This window comes from Rhipicephalus microplus, chromosome 8 (assembly GCF_043290135.1).
Source record: "Rhipicephalus microplus isolate Deutch F79 chromosome 8, USDA_Rmic, whole genome shotgun sequence".
Taxonomy (NCBI): domain Eukaryota; kingdom Metazoa; phylum Arthropoda; class Arachnida; order Ixodida; family Ixodidae; genus Rhipicephalus; species Rhipicephalus microplus.
The window spans coordinates 57,795,206-57,820,749 of NC_134707.1; the positions used below are offsets into that span (position 1 = coordinate 57,795,206).

Consider the following 25,544-nt stretch of genomic DNA (forward strand, 5'->3'; position numbering starts at 1 on the left):
TCTTCATTGATACCATCTGCTACAGTATTGAACTTGAATATCAGGTATGATTCCCGGAGTTCGCGATCATGGTTTGAGCGGAAACCAGATTCAAGAATGGTCGCTTTCATTTGATCGAAAGAGTGGCCCGGCATGCGAACGTGTCGTGATAGCGGTAGATGAGGGAATATATTTACATGGGATTTGTGGTTATTAAAGCGTATTCTGAATGGAGTTTCAGTATGACCAATATATTGTTTCAAACAGGCACTACATTCCAACATGTATACGGCATTATAAGTGTCGCAGTCGAAGCTACCACGAATCTTTAATTTAAAGTCCGAAGACGTGCTCGCGGCGTTTTGCGTGGTTTGCATGTGCACACACACTTTGCACCGTGGTTTGTTACAAGGTGCACAGCCACTCTCTTTACGGGTACCAATTTTAGATGACGTTAACATGTCGTGAAGGTTTTTTGACCGTCGGTAAACAACACGAGGCGGAACAGAAAAAATTTTTTTGAGATTATCACTTTCGGTTAAGATGTTGTGGTGCCGTTTCAATATAGCAGATACCTTAGGAGCTGATGATGAAAATGTCAGAACAAGGTTAGTTTGAGCAGAGCTATCGTTCCCGTCCTTTCCTTTCAGAATCTCGGTGCGGTTGAGTTGGTCAGCTCGAGTTATGGCATCGTCTATTAGTTTTTCCGGGTATTTTCTTTTTACTAGAGAACTTTTGAGCCTATTACAATTTTCAATGAAATCTGTACGGTCAGAGCACAACCGTTTAAAGCGGTGAGCCTGGCTATAGGGAATTCCTGTTTTGCAATGCCGGGGGTGGCCACTCTGAAAATGCAGGAGTTGATGTCGGTCAGTAGGCTTGCGGAACAGCTTCGTAGCAAGTTGTCCTTCGGAAATGGTGACTGTGACATCGAGAAAATTTACAGAAGTGCGCGAAAATTGGTGCGAGAACTTAATAGACGGATGGAAATTGTTAAACTTTTGAATGAAACCAAGCAGACTTGCTTCATCATGTGTCCAGACAAGAAAAATATCGTCAATGAAGCGCCTATAGTAGAGAGGTTGAAGCATGTTTTTACCTAAAAATTCGCATTCCAGAATGCCCATAAAAATGTTGGCGTAGTTAGGGCCTACTTTCGTACCCATTGAGGTGCCGTTGGCTTGTACATAGTGAATGTTGTTAAACTCAAAATTGTTTAATTCAAGGATAAGTTTCAAAAGAGTACCAAGCGCTTCTTTATCAATAGTTTTATCTAAAGGGGAATTTTCATAGGCCTTTATTACTGCAGAAATACCATCTTTATGCGGTATGTTGGTGTATAGTGATGCTACGTCCAGCGTTACTAACATTGAACCAGATGGAACATGAAGATCTACAATTTCTTGAAGGAAATGGTTGGTGTCTTTGATGAATGACGGAAATGTGGCTGGAATCTTGTTTATGAGGGAGTCAACGTAACGAGATAAATTTTCGGTAACGGTGCCGATTCCGGAAATGATGGGGCGGCCGGGATTATTCTGCTTGTGAATTTTAGGAAGCATATAAAATCTTCCCGCTACGGGACTGAGTGGTACCAAAGAGCGGACTGTCTTTTCATCTAATTTACCATGTTCTAGTAAAGACGTAAGTGCGTCCTTAAGCTTAGATTTAAATTCGCTGGTAGGATCGGAGGGCAAAGCTTTGTAAAAAGTGGCATCTGAAAGTTGCCTCTCGGCCTCGCTTATATAATCAACCGCGTTGAGAATTACAATGGCCCCCCCTTTATCGGCTGGTTTGATGACGATGTCATGGTTTGTCGACAACTGTTCGAGAGCAACCTTCTCTTTTTTGGACAAATTGTGGCGGTAAGGCGCAGTTTTCTTATAGGCAGCGAAAATGTCGCGTTGTACAGCGTTTATGTAAATGTCAAGACATCTGTCGCGATGTGGTGGGGGTGTCCATTGTTTATATGTCGGTAGTGCAGGTCTGGTTTCATTCGGGCTTCGGCGGTCATGATAGTATTCTCTCAGACGCAAATTACGGGAAAAGTTGTGTAGATCCTTCAGAAGTTGAAACTCGTTGAAGCCACCTGAAGCGGGGCAAAAGTTGAGGCCCTTTGACAGAGCACCCATTTGTTCGTTGGAAAGAACTATGTTTGAAAGGTTTACAACGCTGCTATCTATTTGAGAAGACTGGTCTTTCGAATCATTCGAACGTGTTACGGCGCGTTTGGTCACCTCAAATTCGCGTTCGTGCGTACATAAACCATCACGTAGAAACTTCTTCTGTTTAGTTGTGTTTAACTTGTTCCTCTTACGTTCTTCATAGGCAATTAAACATTCAGACTCATGCACTGCTAGCTTCTTTAACAGGCGAGCTTCTGTATGCTGAAGGTCTTGCGTGCAAGATTTATAATGGTCAATAATTATGGGTATGAGATCTAAGGACGCTTTACTTAACACTTCTTGCCATTTGGTTTTGTTAGAGGCCGAAAGTTCAGAAGTAGCTGGTTTAAATCTTATCTGTAAACCTTTCGGGACCACCGAAGCATTCAAGTAGCTCGTAAGTGAGAATACGTGTAGCTCGGAACGAACTCTTTTCTCAATAATTTTCCTAGCTTCTAAAAACTCTCGCGAAGGAAGACTTGAAACATTGCCTTTAAGCGCAGGCGCCTGCCGTCAGTCGGTGGCACTCCCTCGACCGGCGTTCCGGCGGGTAGGGTAGCGATGACCCGTGGTGGCGGGAGCCTCAGTTCGGTTTTGCCGAGTTGTGTCTTGGCTTGAAGAACCGGAGTTGTGTGTAGCACCCGCAGGGGACGTTTGTTGGCGCCTCCTGGGGGACGTCGGCGTAGATCGTTCTGGGGGTTCGCAAGGTGGGCAGTCACGCCATGATGATGTAGTTCCTAGGAAACGTTTGCAGCAGAGTTCGCGAATGTGGCTGGCGATGATGGCAACACCTTCGAAGCTTAGATGAAGACCATCAGCTGCCAACACACGTGTCAGGGGCAGCCAGTGGAGACCATGATCGATGAAAAAAACTTTCTTGGAGCGCCTACAGTAGTTGTGCAGCAGTCGGTTGAAGTACGTGGCTTCCATATTGCACCGGTAAACAAATGAAAGGTTGCCGTTGCCATTACGGCGGTTAGGGCAGCGTGGAAGAACGAGTGTTGCGTAAATCCTTGAAATGTGAGGCTTGGCGTTCATAACGTGCTCCAGCAGGGATCGGTATCTTCCGAATGCTACAGCAGCACTTGTTGAAGCGATGTCGTTGGTACCAATGTGGAGAACGAGGGCGGTTGCGGATTCTGGCACAAAGTGAAGTAAAGACCGCACGTCGGAGATATGCGCACCCACTTGAGAGATGAAAGCGGGAGTCCCTCTTGAACATGGGTCGAAATGCTGGTGGACGTACTTGGTCTGAGAATCACCAATGACGACTGTAGAAATTTCTTCTTGGGGATACTTTAAAATGATGTGCTTTGACGTTGTCGTGACAAGAGCCATTGCGGGTAAGTAGAAGGGATTATAGGAAGTATCACGCAGGCTCTGATAGTATAGAAAAAGGAGTAATTCACACACAACGAACGTTTCAGCACAGTTTAGTCCGACGTTTCGACCGTGGGACCGGCCTTCGTCTGGGAATACAGGGCATAAAAATCGCGCGCTTATATATGTCAATATTCGAGACCCCCCCAAAAAACACACATGCTCTTGTGTAACGAACAAGGCTCATCTGTATCAGCACAAAAACGGTTTTCAGTGATCAAAAATATATATATCTATACAGCACTGTGTGATGTCACCATTTGTAAGTCATTGGCAGCTGATACGGCTTTGCGGGATACACGTGTGCATCGCGACATTACGGATGTCAAAGCTCTTTTCTTACAATAATGGTTCGCGTGTAAAATATACGCGTTGCCGATGATAAATAATTCTATTATATATATATAAGAATCGCTGTTTCTGTATACATTATCAGCACAGCGCACTCTCTGATAAACAAGCAGACTAGCGTACACTTGTTATATTGTTGACCAATAAGCTTACGTGGAAGGAAGACACGTCAATGTGCCTGCATCTTCATTGATACCATCTGCTACAGTATTGAACTTGAATATCAGGTATGATTCCCGGAGTTCGCGATCATGGTTTGAGCGGAAACCAGATTCAAGAATGGTCGCTTTCATTTGATCGAAAGAGTGGCCCGGCATGCGAACGTGTCGTGATAGCGGTAGATGAGGGAATATATTTACATGGGATTTGTGGTTATTAAAGCGTATTCTGAATGGAGTTTAAGTATGACCAATATATTGTTTCAAACAGGCACTACATTCCAACATGTATACGGCATTATAAGTGTCGCAGTCGAAGCTACCACGAATCTTTAATTTAAAGTCCGAAGACGTGCTCGCGGCGTTTTGCGTGGTTTGCATGTGCACACACACTTTGCACCGTGGTTTGTTACAAGGTGCACAGCCACTCTCTTTACGGGTACCAATTTTAGATGACGTTAACATGTCGTGAAGGTTTTTTGACCGTCGGTAAACAACACGAGGCGGAACAGAAAAAATTTTTTTGAGATTATCACTTTCGGTTAAGATGTTGTGGTGCCGTTTCAATATAGCAGATACCTTAGGAGCTGATGATGAAAATGTCAGAACAAGGTTAGTTTGAGCAGAGCTATCGTTCCCGTCCTTTCCTTTCAGAATCTCGGTGCGGTTGAGTTGGTCAGCTCGAGTTATGGCATCGTCTATTAGTTTTTCCGGGTATTTTCTTTTTACTAGAGAACTTTTGAGCCTATTACAATTTTCAATGAAATCTGTACGGTCAGAGCACAACCGTTTAAAGCGGTGAGCCTGGCTATAGGGAATTCCTGTTTTGCAATGCCGGGGGTGGCCACTCTGAAAATGCAGGAGTTGATGTCGGTCAGTAGGCTTGCGGAACAGCTTCGTAGCAAGTTGTCCTTCGGAAATGGTGACTGTGACATCGAGAAAATTTACAGAAGTGCGCGAAAATTGGTGCGAGAACTTAATAGACGGATGGAAATTGTTAAACTTTTGAATGAAACCAAGCAGACTTGCTTCATCATGTGTCCAGACAAGAAAAATATCGTCAATGAAGCGCCTATAGTAGAGAGGTTGAAGCATGTTTTTACCTAAAAACGCGACATTTTCGCTGCCTATAAGAAAACTGCGCCTTACCGCCACAATTTGTCCAAAAAAGAGAAGGTTGCTCTCGAACAGTTGTCGACAAACCATGACATCGTCATCAAACCAGCCGATAAAGGGGGGGCCATTGTAATTCTCAACGCGGTTGATTATATAAGCGAGGCCGAGAGGCAACTTTCAGATGCCACTTTTTACAAAGCTTTGCCCTCCGATCCTACCAGCGAATTTAAATCTAAGCTTAAGGACGCACTTACGTCTTTACTAGAACATGGTAAATTAGATGAAAAGACAGTCCGCTCTTTGGTACCACTCAGTCCCGTAGCGGGAAGATTTTATATGCTTCCTAAAATTCACAAGCAGAATAATCCCGGCCGCCCCATCATTTCCGGAATCGGCACCGTTACCGAAAATTTATCTCGTTACGTTGACTCCCTCATAAACAAGATTCCAGCCACATTTCCGTCATTCATCAAAGACACCAACCATTTCCTTCAAGAAATTGTAGATCTTCATGTTCCATCTGGTTCAATGTTAGTAACGCTGGACGTAGCATCACTATACACCAACATACCGCATAAAGATGGTATTTCTGCAGTAATAAAGGCCTATGAAAATTCCCCTTTAGATAAAACTATTGATAAAGAAGCGCTTGGTACTCTTTTGAAACTTATCCTTGAATTAAACAATTTTGAGTTTAACAACATTCACTATGTACAAGCCAACGGCACCTCAATGGGTACGAAAGTAGGCCCTAACTACGCCAACATTTTTATGGGCATTCTGGAATGCGAATTTTTAGGTAAAAACATGCTTCAACCTCTCTACTATAGGCGCTTCATTGACGATATTTTTCTTGTCTGGACACATGATGAAGCAAGTCTGCTTGGTTTCATTCAAAAGTTTAACAATTTCCATCCGTCTATTAAGTTCTCGCACCAATTTTCGCGCACTTCTGTAAATTTTCTCGATGTCACAGTCACCATTTCCGAAGGACAACTTGCTACGAAGCTGTTCCGCAAGCCTACTGACCGACATCAACTCCTGCATTTTCAGAGTGGCCACCCCCGGCATTGCAAAACAGGAATTCCCTATAGCCAGGCTCACCGCTTTAAACGGTTGTGCTCTGACCGTACAGATTTCATTGAAAATTGTAATAGGCTCAAAAGTTCTCTAGTAAAAAGAAAATACCCGGAAAAACTAATAGACGATGCCATAACTCGAGCTGACCAACTCAACCGCACCGAGATTCTGAAAGGAAAGGACGGGAACGATAGCTCTGCTCAAACTAACCTTGTTCTGACATTTTCATCATCAGCTCCTAAGGTATCTGCTATATTGAAACGGCACCACAACATCTTAACCGAAAGTGATAATCTCAAAAAAATTTTTTCTGTTCCGCCTCGTGTTGTTTACCGACGGTCAAAAAACCTTCACGACATGTTAACGTCATCTAAAATTGGTACCCGTAAAGAGAGTGGCTGTGCACCTTGTAACAAACCACGGTGCAAAGTGTGTGTGCACATGCAAACCACGCAAAACGCCGCGAGCACGTCTTCGGACTTTAAATTAAAGATTCGTGGTAGCTTCGACTGCGACACTTATAATGCCGTATACATGTTGGAATGTAGTGCCTGTTTGAAACAATATATTGGTCATACTGAAACTCCATTCAGAATACGCTTTAATAACCACAAATCCCATGTAAATATATTCCCTCATCTACCGCTATCACGACACGTTCGCATGCCGGGCCACTCTTTCGATCAAATGAAAGCGACCATTCTTGAATCTGGTTTCCGCTCAAACCATGATCGCGAACTCCGGGAATCATACCTGATATTCAAGTTCAATACTGTAGCAGATGGTATCAATGAAGATGCAGGCACATTGACGTGTCTTCCTTCCACGTAAGCTTATTGGTCAACAATATAACAAGTGTACGCTAGTCTGCTTGTTTATCAGAGAGTGCGCTGTGCTGATAATGTATACAGAAACAGCGATTCTTATATATATATAATAGAATTATTTATCATCGGCAACGCGTATATTTTACACGCGAACCATTATTGTAAGAAAAGAGCTTTGACATCCGTAATGTCGCGATGCACACGTGTATCCCGCAAAGCCGTATCAGCTGCCAATGACTTACAAATGGTGACATCACACAGTGCTGTATAGATATATATATTTTTGATCACTGAAAACCGTTTTTGTGCTGATACAGATGAGCCTTGTTCGTTACACAAGAGCATGTGTGTTTTTTGGGGGGGTCTCGAATATTGACATATATAAGCGCGCGATTTTTATGCCCTGTATTCCCAGACGAAGGCCGGTCCCACGGTCGAAACGTCGGACTAAACTGTGCTGAAACGTTCGTTGTGTGTGAATTACTCCTTTTTCTATACTATCAGAGCCTGCGTGATACTTCCTATAATCCCTTCTACTTACCCGCAATGGCTCTTGTCACGACAACGTCAAAGCACATCATTTTAAAGTATCCCCAAGAAGAAATTTCTACAGTCGTCATTGGTGATTCTCAGACCAAGTACGTCCACCAGCATTTCGACCCATGTTCAAGAGGGACTCCCGCTTTCATCTCTCAAGTGGGTGCGCATATCTCCGACGTGCGGTCTTTACTTCACTTTGTGCCAGAATCCGCAACCGCCCTCGTTCTCCACATTGGTACCAACGACATCGCTTCAACAAGTGCTGCTGTAGCATTCGGAAGATACCGATCCCTGCTGGAGCACGTTATGAACGCCAAGCCTCACATTTCAAGGATTTACGCAACACTCGTTCTTCCACGCTGCCCTAACCGCCGTAATGGCAACGGCAACCTTTCATTTGTTTACCGGTGCAATATGGAAGCCACGTACTTCAACCGACTGCTGCACAACTACTGTAGGCGCTCCAAGAAAGTTTTTTTCATCGATCATGGTCTCCACTGGCTGCCCCTGACACGTGTGTTGGCAGCTGATGGTCTTCATCTAAGCTTCGAAGGTGTTGCCATCATCGCCAGCCACATTCGCGAACTCTGCTGCAAACGTTTCCTAGGAACTACATCATCATGGCGTGACTGCCCACCTTGCGAACCCCCAGAACGATCTACGCCGACGTCCCCCAGGAGGCGCCAACAAACGTCCCCTGCGGGTGCTACACACAACTCCGGTTCTTCAAGCCAAGACACAACTCGGCAAAACCGAACTGAGGCTCCCGCCACCACGGGTCATCGCTACCCTACCCGCCGGAACGCCGGTCGAGGGAGTGCCACCGACTGACGGCAGGCGCCTGCGCTTAAAGGCAATGTTTCAAGTCTTCCTTCGCGAGAGTTTTTAGAAGCTAGGAAAATTATTGAGAAAAGAGTTCGTTCCGAGCTACACGTATTCTCACTTACGAGCTACTTGAATGCTTCGGTGGTCCCGAAAGGTTTACAGATAAGATTTAAACCAGCTACTTCTGAACTTTCGGCCTCTAACAAAACCAAATGGCAAGAAGTGTTAAGTAAAGCGTCCTTAGATCTCATACCCATAATTATTGACCATTATAAATCTTGCACGCAAGACCTTCAGCATACAGAAGCTCGCCTGTTAAAGAAGCTAGCAGTGCATGAGTCTGAATGTTTAATTGCCTATGAAGAACGTAAGAGGAACAAGTTAAACACAACTAAACAGAAGAAGTTTCTACGTGATGGTTTATGTACGCACGAACGCGAATTTGAGGTGACCAAACGCGCCGTAACACGTTCGAATGATTCGAAAGACCAGTCTTCTCAAATAGATAGCAGCGTTGTAAACCTTTCAAACATAGTTCTTTCCAACGAACAAATGGGTGCTCTGTCAAAGGGCCTCAACTTTTGCCCCGCTTCAGGTGGCTTCAACGAGTTTCAACTTCTGAAGGATCTACACAACTTTTCCCGTAATTTGCGTCTGAGAGAATACTATCATGACCGCCGAAGCCCGAATGAAACCAGACCTGCACTACCGACATATAAACAATGGACACCCCCACCACATCGCGACAGATGTCTTGACATTTACATAAACGCTGTACAACGCGACATTTTCGCTGCCTATAAGAAAACTGCGCCTTACCGCCACAATTTGTCCAAAAAAGAGAAGGTTGCTCTCGAACAGTTGTCGACAAACCATGACATCGTCATCAAACCAGCCGATAAAGGGGGGGCCATTGTAATTCTCAACGCGGTTGATTATATAAGCGAGGCCGAGAGGCAACTTTCAGATGCCACTTTTTACAAAGCTTTGCCCTCCGATCCTACCAGCGAATTTAAATCTAAGCTTAAGGACGCACTTACGTCTTTACTAGAACATGGTAAATTAGATGAAAAGACAGTCCGCTCTTTGGTACCACTCAGTCCCGTAGCGGGAAGATTTTATATGCTTCCTAAAATTCACAAGCAGAATAATCCCGGCCGCCCCATCATTTCCGGAATCGGCACCGTTACCGAAAATTTATCTCGTTACGTTGACTCCCTCATAAACAAGATTCCAGCCACATTTCCGTCATTCATCAAAGACACCAACCATTTCCTTCAAGAAATTGTAGATCTTCATGTTCCATCTGGTTCAATGTTAGTAACGCTGGACGTAGCATCACTATACACCAACATACCGCATAAAGATGGTATTTCTGCAGTAATAAAGGCCTATGAAAATTCCCCTTTAGATAAAACTATTGATAAAGAAGCGCTTGGTACTCTTTTGAAACTTATCCTTGAATTAAACAATTTTGAGTTTAACAACATTCACTATGTACAAGCCAACGGCACCTCAATGGGTACGAAAGTAGGCCCTAACTACGCCAACATTTTTATGGGCATTCTGGAATGCGAATTTTTAGGTAAAAACATGCTTCAACCTCTCTACTATAGGCGCTTCATTGACGATATTTTTCTTGTCTGGACACATGATGAAGCAAGTCTGCTTGGTTTCATTCAAAAGTTTAACAATTTCCATCCGTCTATTAAGTTCTCGCACCAATTTTCGCGCACTTCTGTAAATTTTCTCGATGTCACAGTCACCATTTCCGAAGGACAACTTGCTACGAAGCTGTTCCGCAAGCCTACTGACCGACATCAACTCCTGCATTTTCAGAGTGGCCACCCCCGGCATTGCAAAACAGGAATTCCCTATAGCCAGGCTCACCGCTTTAAACGGTTGTGCTCTGACCGTACAGATTTCATTGAAAATTGTAATAGGCTCAAAAGTTCTCTAGTAAAAAGAAAATACCCGGAAAAACTAATAGACGATGCCATAACTCGAGCTGACCAACTCAACCGCACCGAGATTCTGAAAGGAAAGGACGGGAACGATAGCTCTGCTCAAACTAACCTTGTTCTGACATTTTCATCATCAGCTCCTAAGGTATCTGCTATATTGAAACGGCACCACAACATCTTAACCGAAAGTGATAATCTCAAAAAAATTTTTTCTGTTCCGCCTCGTGTTGTTTACCGACGGTCAAAAAACCTTCACGACATGTTAACGTCATCTAAAATTGGTACCCGTAAAGAGAGTGGCTGTGCACCTTGTAACAAACCACGGTGCAAAGTGTGTGTGCACATGCAAACCACGCAAAACGCCGCGAGCACGTCTTCGGACTTTAAATTAAAGATTCGTGGTAGCTTCGACTGCGACACTTATAATGCCGTATACATGTTGGAATGTAGTGCCTGTTTGAAACAATATATTGGTCATACTGAAACTCCATTCAGAATACGCTTTAATAACCACAAATCCCATGTAAATATATTCCCTCATCTACCGCTATCACGACACGTTCGCATGCCGGGCCACTCTTTCGATCAAATGAAAGCGACCATTCTTGAATCTGGTTTCCGCTCAAACCATGATCGCGAACTCCGGGAATCATACCTGATATTCAAGTTCAATACTGTAGCAGATGGTATCAATGAAGATGCAGGCACATTGACGTGTCTTCCTTCCACGTAAGCTTATTGGTCAACAATATAACAAGTGTACGCTAGTCTGCTTGTTTATCAGAGAGTGCGCTGTGCTGATAATGTATACAGAAACAGCGATTCTTATATATATATAATAGAATTATTTATCATCGGCAACGCGTATATTTTACACGCGAACCATTATTGTAAGAAAAGAGCTTTGACATCCGTAATGTCGCGATGCACACGTGTATCCCGCAAAGCCGTATCAGCTGCCAATGACTTACAAATGGTGACATCACACAGTGCTGTATAGATATATATATTTTTGATCACTGAAAACCGTTTTTGTGCTGATACAGATGAGCCTTGTTCGTTACACAAGAGCATGTGTGTTTTTTGGGGGGGTCTCGAATATTGACATATATAAGCGCGCGATTTTTATGCCCTGTATTCCCAGACGAAGGCCGGTCCCACGGTCGAAACGTCGGACTAAACTGTGCTGAAACGTTCGTTGTGTGTGAATTACTCCTTTTTCTATATATATATATATATATATATATATATATATATATATATATATATATATATATATATATACATATACATATAAGGGAGAGAAGTGTATACCTAAGGGCTCGTATTTCCGTGTTTTAACACAATATTAATGAGATATAACAGACAGTAATGCCAAGGAATGTACAGGGGAAGTTATTAGAACCAATGGAATGTAAATAAGAAGAAAGAAGAAAGAAAAGTGGATGAAAAAATTACCAGCTGAGAAAGAAGTGTATTCCTAAGGGCTCATTTTTTCCGTGTTTTGACACAATATTATTGAGAATCTAACAGACTATAGTTCCAAGAAATGTAAAGGGAAGTTGTTAGAACCAATGGTTCTAGTAACTTCCCCTATACATTCCTTGGCATTATTGTCTGTTAGATCTTATTAATATATATATTTTAAGGCATTAGCATCCAACACATATATTTGAGAATATGTACTGGCAGAATCACACAGCGAAAACGGGATATACCTGACATATTACTAAATAGTTGTTTTATATTTATTTATTTTTTCCATCACCATTGTTCAAATTCTATACTAAATTTAAAACAACAAAACCTTGGTCAATCTCCCAGAGTGGGCACGTGCCGTATTCTGAGGCCCAAATAAACAAGCAAAAATCATGTCAATAGGCAGTTCTTCCACAAGAGTTATATACTTCAAGGTGACAGCCGTAAATGTCAATATTTCAATGTTGCCCGAGGTCCGCAGCGTGATCCCTTCGTGCCTGAGGCAGCCTTCACACAAGTTTACTGCACGGTAGCGCCAACAGCACCGACGGCAACTCGCACATCGTCGAAGTACCTGTCGTAGAGCTTAAGCGAAATGTTAGGCTTAGGTTTTCGCGAAACAGATTACACGAACCCCCACAGGAGGGAGCCATTTGCAGATGCGAAGCAGAGGGCGCTAACTCTTACACTGGCGGTGGAGTTGACGCTGGCGCTCATCGTGGCGTTGCGCCGAAGAGAAGCCTCGGGAAGCGCAAACCATGCAGTGATAGACCGGTGTTTTCTACTGGAGCATGTCAATCACTGCTAATGGACAATGAAAGACAGATGACTCCGATTGGACACAGAGGCGTACCCGCAGTCCGGTTTAGTTACCACGCACGCTTCGAATTTCCATTGTTCAACAACGCACATCAAAAATCTCCCACCGGCACTACCTTAAAGGTCAAGATCCAGTGCCTACATACGGGGTGGCCAGTCAATGGTGGTGCAGCGCGAACGGACGGTTTTTTTGTATCAAGAAACTCGCTAGCAGACGCTGCCTGCGTTGGCGTAGAGAGGTGAGAGAGAGGGGAGCATATAAGAGAGAGAGAGAGAAGGGAAGAGGACGCGCATGCACAATGGGGGTGTAAATGCCGCTGGGAGGAATGCATAGAGGAGAGAGAGGGGCAGCAAGCGTAGGCTAACAGACGCTGCCTTCGTCGACGTTGCGAGGCGTGAGAGGGGCAACGTGGTAGAGGAGAGGGTGAAGGCACGCATGCGCAGTGAAGGATGGTCACGCCGCACACCGGATCGAGCTCGACCATAAGCTGCCTCGCATGTATACAACAACAAGTTGTTCAAAGGAAGTTTACGCACACGCTACCGCCCATGGCGCCGGCTGCATGAAGTCCACTGTACGCCGAGAAATAGCCGAGTAGGCGTGTTCTCTCGTGGTGCAATGGGCCTTTTTCGGGTCCCATCAGCACCTCCAGTGGAAATCAGCGAAATTGATGCTGGTGGCCCTTGGCCTCGAAAATCGACCAGCCGCGTGCCGGTAGGCAATCTCTGGGGCCTGCATTTGGGAGGTTTTCGGACTTAAGGTCGAGGTCCCTCCGTTGGTGTCGGCGTTGTGAACCATAGCTGCCGCTGACGATGAAGAACAAGCGCGTCGCAGACGAAGCATTCTTTTTGAGCCATAACGGTGCAGCACATGCAATATTCCTACTGCATACGTCACGACGATGGCGGTTACGCTGATGATGATGGAGGTGACGGCGATGTTGATCACGGACGACTGGCTTGTGCATTTCGTTTGGCTGGACACAACGAACAACTACGAGGGGAACGTGCCCAGACCTCGTCTATGTCAGCTTCAGGCTAGTTACGATACCACAGACCCGTAATAATGAAGGCAAAACGAAATTAGCAACTCAACATCACATACAAGTTATGACCAAAAAAACATTGTATATAATTGTACACCGCTTGTAACTCATTTACATGCGTGAGGGGTCAATGCCACGGGCGATTTGCGGTAAGACCGAACAATCCAACAGCTTCGCCCGCTGATAATCATTCACTTCGTGGATTTGCGCGTGATTTTTTTAAAGGAGGGGGACAGGAAACGATTAAGGGATTTCATAATAGCGTACGCAAACCTTTGCTCGAGTGTTTGTAGCCACTGTACATGCCTCACACACACTATCTTCTTGCGGGTTCTCGTTTAGTGACGGAATTAGCAGGCAACCGCAATGAACACTTCGTTAGCGTGGGCTATGTTCCAAAGCTCCCTGTTAGCAAGTTTGCGCTACCAGATGTGACTTATTCCACATATGGCATTGCATTTTGGTCATCGAAAATCTTGGTGCATACCTCATAGAAGCTGTCGCGCATGCCCAGGCTACTTACCTGAAAAAGGCTAATTGCAGATGCGATACAGATGCTGCAACAAAAACGGTTGTGTCGCGAAAAAAATAAAGCAAGCGTAGCTGAGTTATAACCCGACAAACTTAGTTTTGCCGCATTCGACCATTAGAATTCCTTCCTTTCACTTCAGCTCATTTGCCGTATGCTTCCTAATTACGACACAATTAGAGAACTGTCAATAATGCCCATGTGATATCCTTGGCTTAGTAATGTGTTGGCTTTATGTCGAGCGTTGCACAATGTAGTTACAAGGGGCCAAGAAGCACGTCGCCTTCAGACGCAATCGTTTTGATTGTGTATCCGCGAAACGCTTTTAATCCGGATCGCCAATACTCCCATCACAGAGAAAATTAGTGATCTTACCATCACACACATAACAATCGAAATCTTCTACCACGTGGAAGATGCCGTTCTCGAAAGTAGCATTTTCTTTCTTGGTGTAGTAGGGATCTTTCGAATCTCTGCAAAAAGCATGCGTATACGCTGTTAAGATTGATTGATTGATGTGTGGGGTTTAACGTCCAAAAGCCACCAAATGATTATGAGAGACGCCTTAGTGGAGGGCTCCAGAAATTTCGACCACCTGGGGTTCTTTAACGTGCGCCCAAACCTGAGCACACGGGCCTAAAACATTTCCGCCTCCATCGGATGTGCAGCCGCCGCAGCCGGGGTTCGATCCTGTGACCTGCGGATTAGCAGCTGAGTACCTTAGCCACTAGACCACCGTGGCGTGGGCCCACTGTTAAGAAGCACGTAATACAGAAAGACCAGGTATTCTACTATCGAGCATTTTCGCTGGACCTCGATACTCGTCATGCTGCCGGCAGAAGGTGTTTGGCAACAAGAATATTTAGGGGTGGGGGTTGTTTGGGGCGCTAGATTGGGCCCTTTTTTTTAATTCGCTAGTGTGCTTCGATCTCTGCGCTGTATATGTGCCCGAGTAACGGCAGCGCCAGTCGAGCTTCAAGCGGAGATGCGTTGCTAGTTGAACGTGCGGGAGCTTGTCAATTACGGGTGCTTATACCAAGAGAGCCGCCTCTACACTTTCCACGTCATCACGTGGTAAGCAAACTGCGCTTGAACAGGCAATCTGCGGCAAGTCACTATAGCCGCCATTACTTGTTCAAACTGCATAGTAGGAAATCTAACTTTGCAATTTTGAAAATGGTCTATTCTCATGTCATGGTACAGGGGGGGGGGGGGGACAAGGATTTACATGTTGTGGCGTGGGTTTTTGGCATAGAATAGCATAAGGGTGTGTGCGTCCAGGCACAGTCATAAAACCAGCGGGGGAGGTCAAGCCGTCTAGCACCAAGTCTTGAAAACTATAAGTACGACTACTCAATGAAGCTAGCCCAAGACTGCTTCCAATGATATGGCCCCTGAAGTGCAGTGATAAACCCTTTATACAGCAAATAAAGTTCACTATACTTCGGTTTCACTCAGTCGCTTTCCCTCTCCCCCACACTTGCACACTCATTCACTCACTCACTAACATTTTCCGACAACTCCTTGCGTGCCATTGTAAGGGTTCCTGTTTCCACGTTTCCCCAAAACACATCACTCGACCCTTGACAGAGTTAGACATTAACACATAAGACATGGTTCATGGAGTGATAACGTTTCTTTTAACCCATTAGTGCCCCTTGTTGCATATCTGCAACACCCAGTTCCATGCCCTGCCGATTGCAAGGATCCTAATGCACTGGTAAAAGTTCTCCATACTATGCTATTTCGAGGGTTCTTCGTTCCACCCAGTACCAGTTTAAGCCGCTTGGGGGCCAGATTCGTCGTATCTGCAGTTTGCAAAATGGCAGCATCCACGTCGTCGTCGAGCTCTGCAATCAAGGTACTGTAAATATTTTTTTATGAGCCCTCAAGTTAAGCTGCGTTGCTTTTTTCACTGAATGTGTGTTCGAAACACTCTTGACAGTAATCTAGAACCCAACAGTTAGTTTTTTGCTTGCTCTGTTCGAGAAAATATTTTTTGCACGTGGTGTGTTGCACATATGCAACAGTGGGCACTAAATGCCACAATTTTCATTGTTGCAGATATGCAACATTGCTTTTCTGCTTGAAACGCGTCTTACATATCGTGACACGCATTCATGTGGAGTGTGTGAACGGATGTCTGTTTGCTAATTTTGCTGTTTTAACGATTTTTCAGGGACATACTGCAATTTCAACCTCAACATTCTATTCTGTTCCAAAAGAGAGGCCGAAGCGTTTTGTTCATGCAAACCTGCTGGATGTTATCAACCCTAATGAGAGCGATTTTTCGCTGATGAAAAAAGTGGCGAAAAAGTGTCTGGAGACAGCAGTGATGAAGGAGATGCCATCCAAACTGAGGTAGAAGAAGCTGAGGAAGAGGTTGCTACCTCGACAGATGCGCCTCCGGTAGATCGGATACTGCAGAACATGAAAAGGCAGTACACATGGGTGAAGAAGGATTTTGATATCGAGGCAGGTAGTTTCGAGAACAACTTTCCGCTGCCACCTGCAGAGCCGCTGAGTGCAGTGGAATACTTTGACATGTTTGTTTCTCGATCCATGCTAAAGGCTGTCGTCGATGAAAGCAATAAGTACTACTTTCAAAAACATGGAGCCACTCTAAACCTCACCGTGAAAGAACTTACATCTGTTCTGGGCATGTTTTTCAGGATGGGACTCGTAAACATGCACAGGGTTCGTGCTTATTGGGAAAATGGAAGTACATATGAATTAGTAGCCCAGGTAATGTCCCGTAACAGATTTGAAAAGATCACAAGCCACCTGCATTTTTTCGATAATGAAGCGGCCAATGACAAAGTAAAAGAAGATGAATGCTGGAAAGTGCGCCCATGGCTCAGTTCCTTGAGCAGCAACATGGTTGTCTTGCCCCAAGAAAAAAAATCTGCAGTGGACGAAATCTTGATCCCTTTCTGTGGGCGGTGTTACATTCGTCAGTACATGCCTAATAACCTAAAGAGTAAATGGGGTCTAAAACTTTGGGCACGTTCTGGGGAATCAGGTCTGTGTTATGATTTCGATGTCTACCAGCGCTGCAACAAAGGTTTTTATGGCAGCCAGGGTGGCTACCAGCTTGGGTTGGGAGCTGGTGTCGTGCTCCAGCTGTGTTCCAGCCTACCGAAGCGAGACGACAACCTAGTTGTCGCTGATAACTTCTTCACAGGCCCTCAGCTTGTAGAGGAGCTTTCAAGAATGGGAATTTCCTATATTGGTACGGTTCGTGAAAACAGACTCAGCTGCAGCAAGTTGATGGATGAGAAATCGAAAAAGCGAGGTCGGGACACCTGTGATACTTCAGTCACTTCATGTGACCAAAAGACAATGGTGGCAGTGAAGTGGCATGACAACCGCACTGTTACTCTTCTTTCGAACTGCATTGGTGCTGACCCGCTTACATCAGTCAAAAGGTGGGACAGCAAGGAGAAAAAGCATATTTTTGTCGATTGTCCAGCGATCATTTCTTCCTACAACAGATCAATGGGCAGCGTGAATCTTCTAGACAAAATGTGCTTCTCCTATCGCTTTTCTATCAGGTCTAAATGCTGGTATATGTAATTGTTTTGGCCCACGCTCAAAATAGCAGCTGTTAATGCATGGTTCATGCACAAGAGAATTCTCCAGCAGCACAAACTGCAGCCTACACCCTTGAGAGAATTCCTCTCTGAGCTCGCAACGAGTCTGATCTTGCTCAACAAACGACCACCAGGGCGCCCTTCGATTCAGAATGTCACACCATTCAAGAAAGTGTGCCTAAATGTCCCCCGGGATGTCAGAAGAGACAGCAACGAGCACTGGCCCACATGGAATGCAAAACTGAACCGCTGCAAGGCATGCCCAGGAGGGTACACCTATGTTTCGTGTGCCAAGTGTAAGGTGATATGTTTCAACAAAGACCGTAACTGTTTTATTAGTTTTCACCAATAGGCGCCAGACAGCTATGCTTGTATTGTGCTTTCTTCAATTTGAAAATTCGCCAAAATTATTGGTAGCAATAAAAAGTTTCTTTCACTTGGATTGGCCTTCATTTTATACACTACTGCCCATTGTTGCACATATGCAACATCCCATTATTAATTCGCAGACTATATCTTCATGTTTTTTATTGAAAACTTGCACTCCTAGTGACTCTAAGGACATGGCCAAGAAATATTTTGAAGTTTGGAAAAATGTTTCTCATACTGGGAATTAATGGGTTAATAGGACATTTTCGTGCGTGAATCCTACAACGCTGTACTGTTATTCATAAGGTGTCTGGTGCATCATAGCCATTGTTGCTTTTGCACCATAAAACCCTAACTAACTAACTAACTAACTAACTAACTAACTAACTAACTAACTAACCAACTGTTATTCATAAGTTCGTGACACGAGTTATTACGTAGCATTACGTAAAAGAAGGTGAGTAGCCGGAATCGTGTCGGCACCAGCATCTCCTTAAACACACTGTAAAAAACCTTTGAAGTCCTATCCGAGATAATATAGTAAGTGCACGGCATCTAGATTAAAGAAAGCGGAGACTGGTCGCTCGAAAGCGTACAGAACTTACGGACTGTATTCGCGGAAAATCCAGTGTCCCTTGTCCTTCGGATTAAACGTGTACGTACCGCAGCCCCGCATGGTGTATTTATCTCCTCCCCATTGGTCGAGCCCAATCACCCACTCTTGTTTCATGAACTGTCAGGGGTGGTGAAACATGGAAAGGAAAGGGTGAGAAAAAAAAACCCATGAAAACTCTTGTAGCGTTTATCTTTTTGAGCGAAAAATATAAGAAAAAATCCCCTTCAGATGTGGTTATATCTACCGGAGTATATTTTTGCGATTGAAGTTCTGCGTGAAAACATTCACAGATTTACGGGATTTCGCGACATCCGCCCATGGCGCCGTATTAATGCGGTGGCGACTGTGCCCTAACGTCAATCATTAGGAACTAGCCAAAAGAAAACACCTGCCTAAGAAAATAATCTGGGGGGGGGGGGGGGAATAGAAAAAGTGGGTAAGTGGGTAACAATTTAGAGTACAGGGTACTTTACCATGGGACAGCGTAACACCACGTGTACGACGAAAACAAATCAAAATTAACTCCAGGTTCTATACAGTCGAAAAGCCCTGGAACATTCAGGTAATGTCCGAATATTTTACTAGACCAAGTGCGCAGCTTTCATGGACATTTGAAGATCCCATGTGCGAACAACATAAGCCAAAATAATAAATACACTGTGAATCTAAGTGATTTTTACTACTCACACAGAGTTTTTATTATAATATTCGAGTTAATCTCTGTGGCGTAAAACCAGAAATCAATCTTGAGAATTAAATCGATCAAGTAAGATTGTTTTTCACCCATTTCTTATGAAGTTACACCAGGGCTCTTCTGCCACCGCCAGTAGATGGCGCCACGTTTCTCATGTCGCCGAATCGTGCTCATGTAAAAATAACGAATAATTTTAGAGCACGGGGATTAAACCCGAGCGCTGTATCGATTTTGAAGGAATATAGAGTTTATTTTGTAACAGATCGTAGTCTACGTTGGCAATTTTTCGCCGGAAAAAGCCAGTGTTCTGCCAAATTATGCCAACTGCAGCCAACATGTGTCAGTAGTAAATAAGTTCTAGCAATCATTGAAGCTACGTCTACTGAACATCAACTGTTGTTACCCTCACACCAGCAGATAATAGTGAACGTCGGCCGGCGCTTCCCAGCAGAGGCGTCAATCTATAGACCCTTTCACTGTTTAGAAACACAGACCCTTGACAACATCCGGTTTCGTCTATCGATTTGCATAATAGCGTCGGTGGGCAAAAGGATCTTTAAAAAATAGTCCACTTATTTTCTACACTTTGCTTCCCCTATTTGGCAAAATATGTCCAAATGAATGTTCTTTTGAGCTAGATAAAAATGATCAAACATTCTTTTGAGCTTTGGCACGTTTATTTTATTTGAAACACTAAAGAGAGCCTTTTCTCACCCTTTAAAAAACTGGAGAACGTGCCTTCAGTTTTGATTATGGGAGCTGGTAAATAAGGTGACCGGAAGTTTTTTGGTGTACAAGGCTTGCTATCTTGAAACCGTTTATAGTAAAATAACTAGGGGCTAACCATGGCAGCCATCTTCTTTTTTATTTGGAGATATAGGTTTCATTTCGCGTATAATGTAAAAGTTGAAACCACGCTTTCACGTCAAATCAAAAAAAAAAAAACGAACACGAATTCTCAGCTCGCGTGATGGCATTGTTGCCCGATCAAATCGTGTGGCAGAAAAGTTCAGCGCGGTTCGTACGGCTATAGCAAAAGAAGAAGTAGCACTACCTTATTCCAATCAAACTCCTTTTGATTTCTGACGCTGTAGCACGTCTCCAACTGGTCCTCCTCGCTATTGCTCGCGCCCAGCATTCCAACCATGACGAACACCAAAAGTGCCTTGGTCGCCATACTCATATAGTTGTTCCTTATGTTTCCTGTGGCGCCGAACCTGTAAAGCAACCTATGTTGTAGAAAGGAATGATGTGAGAAAGGAGTAAAGAACAACTCGAATGACAAACACCTTATTTGCTTTAGTTCCAAGGAGAGAAGGATGGTAAGACCGACCACTTTGTTAGACACAGAATAATCAGTCCAACAATTACGTCAAGCAAAGCATAGAGTACATTCATAGGTGTCGGCAGGGTGTCGCGAAAGGGACACTTGCACCTTTCAAGCGACACCAGCACTTGCTTCCCGCTCAAGCTACACCAGCGTTCCCATTCCTCCACCAGCAATGCGACATAAGTTTGCGCCCCAAAAACAAGGTCCGGCTGAAGGCCATCAAGATATTACAATGATATATGATGTTTTGTGGCGTTAGGATCATTGGATGGCCGAAGTGCGCCAATGAGGTGATTGTACTATTCTTTCAATAAACCTGATAGGCTTGGTTCATAATGCTAAACTGCAAAGCGTAAATTTGGTGCAGGACAAATAGAAGCATGCACAGAACACTGATTCTGTACTTTGTGTGTTTTACTGCCGCATGTCTTTCCTATGTGTAAGGTAGTAAAGCGGCAAAATGGGCATGGCCAAGTCAATCTCCTTACCTTTCTTTTTTTTATGTCCCGTACCAGATTCGCGAGTTGCAGTTTAGCGTGTATACGCTTGCTTTTCTTATCTCAACCAAACCACAGAAGTGGAGGAGGAGAAGAGAGCAACAGAACAAGCTCTTGCTCTTTTATACCCTTCCATTTTGTGTGGTGGTAAAGGAATTGACAGCATGCGCGTATAGATGATTCTGTTAAGAAATAGGAAGCGGGCTTTGGTGAGCACGGGAACTGCCTCTTCGAAGTACAGTTACCAAGCTCGCCAAACTCCCGCTTCGTACTTCTTAACAGAATCACCTACGTAAGCGAGCACGTATACATGCTGCTGAAGAAGGCAGCTGTTGCCTTGGCGTCCACTTTTCGAAATGTTGGTTCTCGCAACACTCCCAACGAAGATCACCGATTATGTCCCAACTGGCGGGAAGTTGTCTTTTCGTCTGCTTTACCTTGTTTACATTTAGGTAAAAAATACAACACACTTAAAATAGCACAATTGACGTCCCTAACGAATTCCTTAGCTTCGTCACCTTGTTCGTTTCATTCATGTTGTGTCCTCTTTTAAATATTGTTTCGCCTCTTTAAGCCTCCGTTTATCCTTATGCTTCTGTACTTTGGTTTACTGGCTTCTTAAGAACCATTTAAAGGGGGCGTGCTGCGCTTGTACGAAGCAATGAGCCTTGTAAAGCAAAGTTATAGGAGTAACCTTAGAAGAGAAGAGTGGGACGAAGGAACAAATGACTATTGAGGACATCTTAGTCGAAATCAAGAATGAATTTAAATAATCACAGCATGCAGCGCGCAGGCAAAACAGCCGCTGGTCATTAAAAGTGAAAGACTAGATTCCTATAGCACTTGAACGCGCGAGACAAGAGAGAAAGTTATGGCTGCAAGCAAAGGACTAGGTTCACTGGTGAAACATGGGAAGGGCCTTTGCCCTGCGGTGGGCGCAGTCCAGCTGATGATGACTACGAGCGGCTCGATACAGCTGTTCCGACAGCTGCATGCTCTGGCGATGCAGTTTGCGCTAAACAGCTGCAATATCAGCTTTGGGTCGTCCAGCAAACTCGCGAAACGGCCGACAGGCTTAGCCTGGTGGTCCCGACGTGGTAGTCGCCCGCTGCGCGCAAGGGGGCGTCCCGCAAGACCTAAATTCTTTTTTTCCAACCAACTGACTGACCGACCGACCGACCGACCGACCGACCGACCTGATATACCTGGCGCTCCAACTAATACGCCACTGATTCACAGTTATTTAGGAAGTGTATAAAGCCACCAGTATACCTCATGTGAAAGGATATATACGGGTGCGATATATTTCCACCTCTATAATCATGACGAAAACGAGGTGAGGTTTCTGAGCTCTGAAGACTATCAACAGTACATGGTGTATATGAACGGCTTGTCGTTAGTACCCGTACCTACGTACGCTCCGTGGTGTAGTTTTTAGCGGCGCGCTTCGGAGCGAGAGGTCAGTGGTTCGATTCCTTGCAACAAAACTTGCTCAGTTTTTTCAGCCTATTAGTGTTTATTCTGCAACGTAATATCAGTTATGGAGTACGTCATAGGAGCCGTGGTGAACCCCGACATAAAACACATTCGTGTTAAAATATCAGCATATCTATGCAGTGAATGATGGTGGGTGGGCGAAGCTTCGGAGGTACATCTGTAAACCCTTAATCCTCTGTACATCTTCCTCTGTTGATCATCATATAAATACGGCGAGCACGCGCTGCAGCCGTTTTCCGAGCCCTCCGCTCCACCGCCTTGTCTTCGTCACGCATACTCGAAGCACGCAGACTACCGGTGAAAGAGGAGGCACACCGAGAGCGAACGCGTTTTAACGCCAGAGCGAACGCGCGCATAGGAGTCGAGAGAACACCGCAGCGCCATCTAGTGAGCGATTCTAGTACCAGCGTTGCGAGAACCGTCTAGTAAGCGCCCTTACGAGTGGTGGCTACTACAACGCGGGACTTGCCTACACCTTAGGGAGCTTCGCCCCTAAAAAAACAGCAGAAGACAGGAGAAGGTGGGAGCTTGGGATGAAAAATTGGTAAACAGGGCGTGTCCAGGAGCCGACGTTTCATTTATTACCGTGGCGCAGTGGATAGAGTGCCCGGCATCTGTTGTCGCCGACCGAGAGGTGGTGATGGGAGTCGACGCTTGGACAAGCGAGCTTGTCTTCTTGCTAAGGCTTTCAATAATCAATAGTCAACTTCAAGTCGAAACAAACGACCACACTGAAACAAAAAGAAACGCATGGACAGTAGGCGCTCTTCATTCAGTGTGGCTGTTATTTTGGCACGATGTTAACTATCGATACTCATAAATGCACCAACAAGCCAAACAGCAAGAGCTACTGGAGTACATTCCTTCAAGAAGACAAGTCATCTTGTCGAAATACCAGTTCCAGCCCACGCCCTGTTTATCGACTTTTCATCTCATTAAACGACGGAGGAAGTTCAGGACGAGCGTCGCGGAATGGTATACATCAGGCAGCCAATATCTAAGCATGTGCAAGCTTGGTTCGCGTGGGTTCCACCAACACTACGGCATGCTTGCTAGGCTGCTTCGTCATCGTCTTGTATTGTTCTTTACATATTAATTTCTGCTACCATGGTATATTAGTAGTATGCTATATTACAAATTATCATAACGTATGCTATGATATCATGCGCAGCTGAGGACGTTTGATTTTCGGGCAACCTCCCCAATCTAAGTGAACCCTTGACGAACCAACTGTGCTTCAAAATCGATGCTTACCTTTCAAAAACGCCGCTTACCTTTCAAAAAACGCCGTGACACCACCAAATCTGCACTACATAATAAGCGAGGTGTTAAAAAAAATCTACTTCCACTACTGTCACTTTCAACTTGCTTCACGAGTGCTTTTTCTTTGCTGCAACGATGACAATTGGCTGTGGACGACTCCAATGTGCAGCAGAAGTCTCTGTTCCCGGCATTGTTCTTAGTCCCATCCCAAACTTTATTGATTTTACGATTGCAGAAACAAGAGTCGTTCGGAATATATAGGCCAGCCGTTGGTGGGATCACACGTGAACAGGCGGAAGGAGCTGAGGTTTGATTGTAGTGCCAACACAAACCCACAGTTCATAGCTCGCATTTGTCGCATCGTTCCATCACCTATTGTTCTGTCCGAATACTTGACGAATCAGTCGTACGCTGAGTGTGGCCTCTAAGTGTTCCACCATAAAATAACTGGAGCCGAAATATTAGGTCTCTCAAACGTCTGAGTTATCTAGCCATTGCCAATTTCAGTGAATGTGGAGCAACTGAGCATCAGTATAGGAGTCTGAGTCTTTTTTGAGACACGCATACAAAAAATACATGGCTGAGGAGGAGGGGAGAAAAGGTCGCACAGTCGCGGCTTGACATTGCTCCCTTTCTCCTGAATACATTGTAACTGCACGGAAACAGAAATAGCACAGGCTAAAGCATAGTAAACATAACATTTCATAACATCTCATAAGATCACCTGTGTTACGAGGTTAGCTTACGAGAATTAGGCTATCGAAGCTTCACTACACGATAAATAAAGTTCATGTATTTGCTTTTGCCGATAGCACTGCATTTTTGTATGCTTCAGAGGTCAAAGAAAGTCTCAGGAGATATACGCAAACCTGCAGCGATTATTCGGTAGAAGCGCACCACCAAACTGAACTAAAATCTTGGTGAGCTACAGCAAAGTGCAAACTAAGGCTTCAGGTCAAACCTAATGCTAATCGTCTTTGATCTGTCGCTTTGCTTTACCGTTTTCGTGTTGTTTCATCCATAGCCTAATAATGTCTCGATTTAGCTCCGCTCTTTTTGCGAATAATCGCGGCAGGTTCGGGTACTTTCTTTCACCTCTGAGGAATACAAAGTGCTTAAATAACAATCAGCAACGTTAAACAATATTGACAGCAATGTTAAAATCAACAACATCAGGAGATAAATTTTTCTTCTCTGCAGCTTAGCAATAAGCAATGCACATCTTATTGCAAGCGAATATGCTATATTATTAGCGCATAGGATGATCACACAGCTCCCTATCATGACAATTTTGTTTCCCATCCTTGCTCTTGCCTAAGAGTATTTTAGTTTGCTGTGGTTGCGTATACACTGGTGGGAGGGCATGATAAAATCTATACACTTCAATGCTCAAATATTCGTCGTATGTTTCACGGCTGGTCACATGA

At 44.4% G+C, this 25,544-nt stretch overlaps 1 protein-coding gene across 1 annotated transcript in view; it reads right to left on the reverse strand.

Moving 5' to 3' along the window:
* Positions 1 to 24,262, reverse strand: part of LOC119165852 (uncharacterized) — a 26,943-nt gene extending 2,681 nt beyond the window's left edge. The window contains exons 1-4 of the mRNA XM_037417879.2: positions 24,129 to 24,262; positions 20,585 to 20,747; positions 18,826 to 18,953; positions 14,634 to 14,731 (exon numbers count right to left, since the gene is read on the reverse strand). Coding sequence (XP_037273776.2) covers positions 14,634 to 14,731; positions 18,826 to 18,953; positions 20,585 to 20,713 — 355 coding nt within the window. The 5' untranslated portion in view covers positions 20,714 to 20,747; positions 24,129 to 24,262. The remainder of the gene's footprint in view (positions 1 to 14,633; positions 14,732 to 18,825; positions 18,954 to 20,584; positions 20,748 to 24,128) is intronic.
* Between the last annotated feature and the right edge of the window lie 1,282 nt (positions 24,263 to 25,544).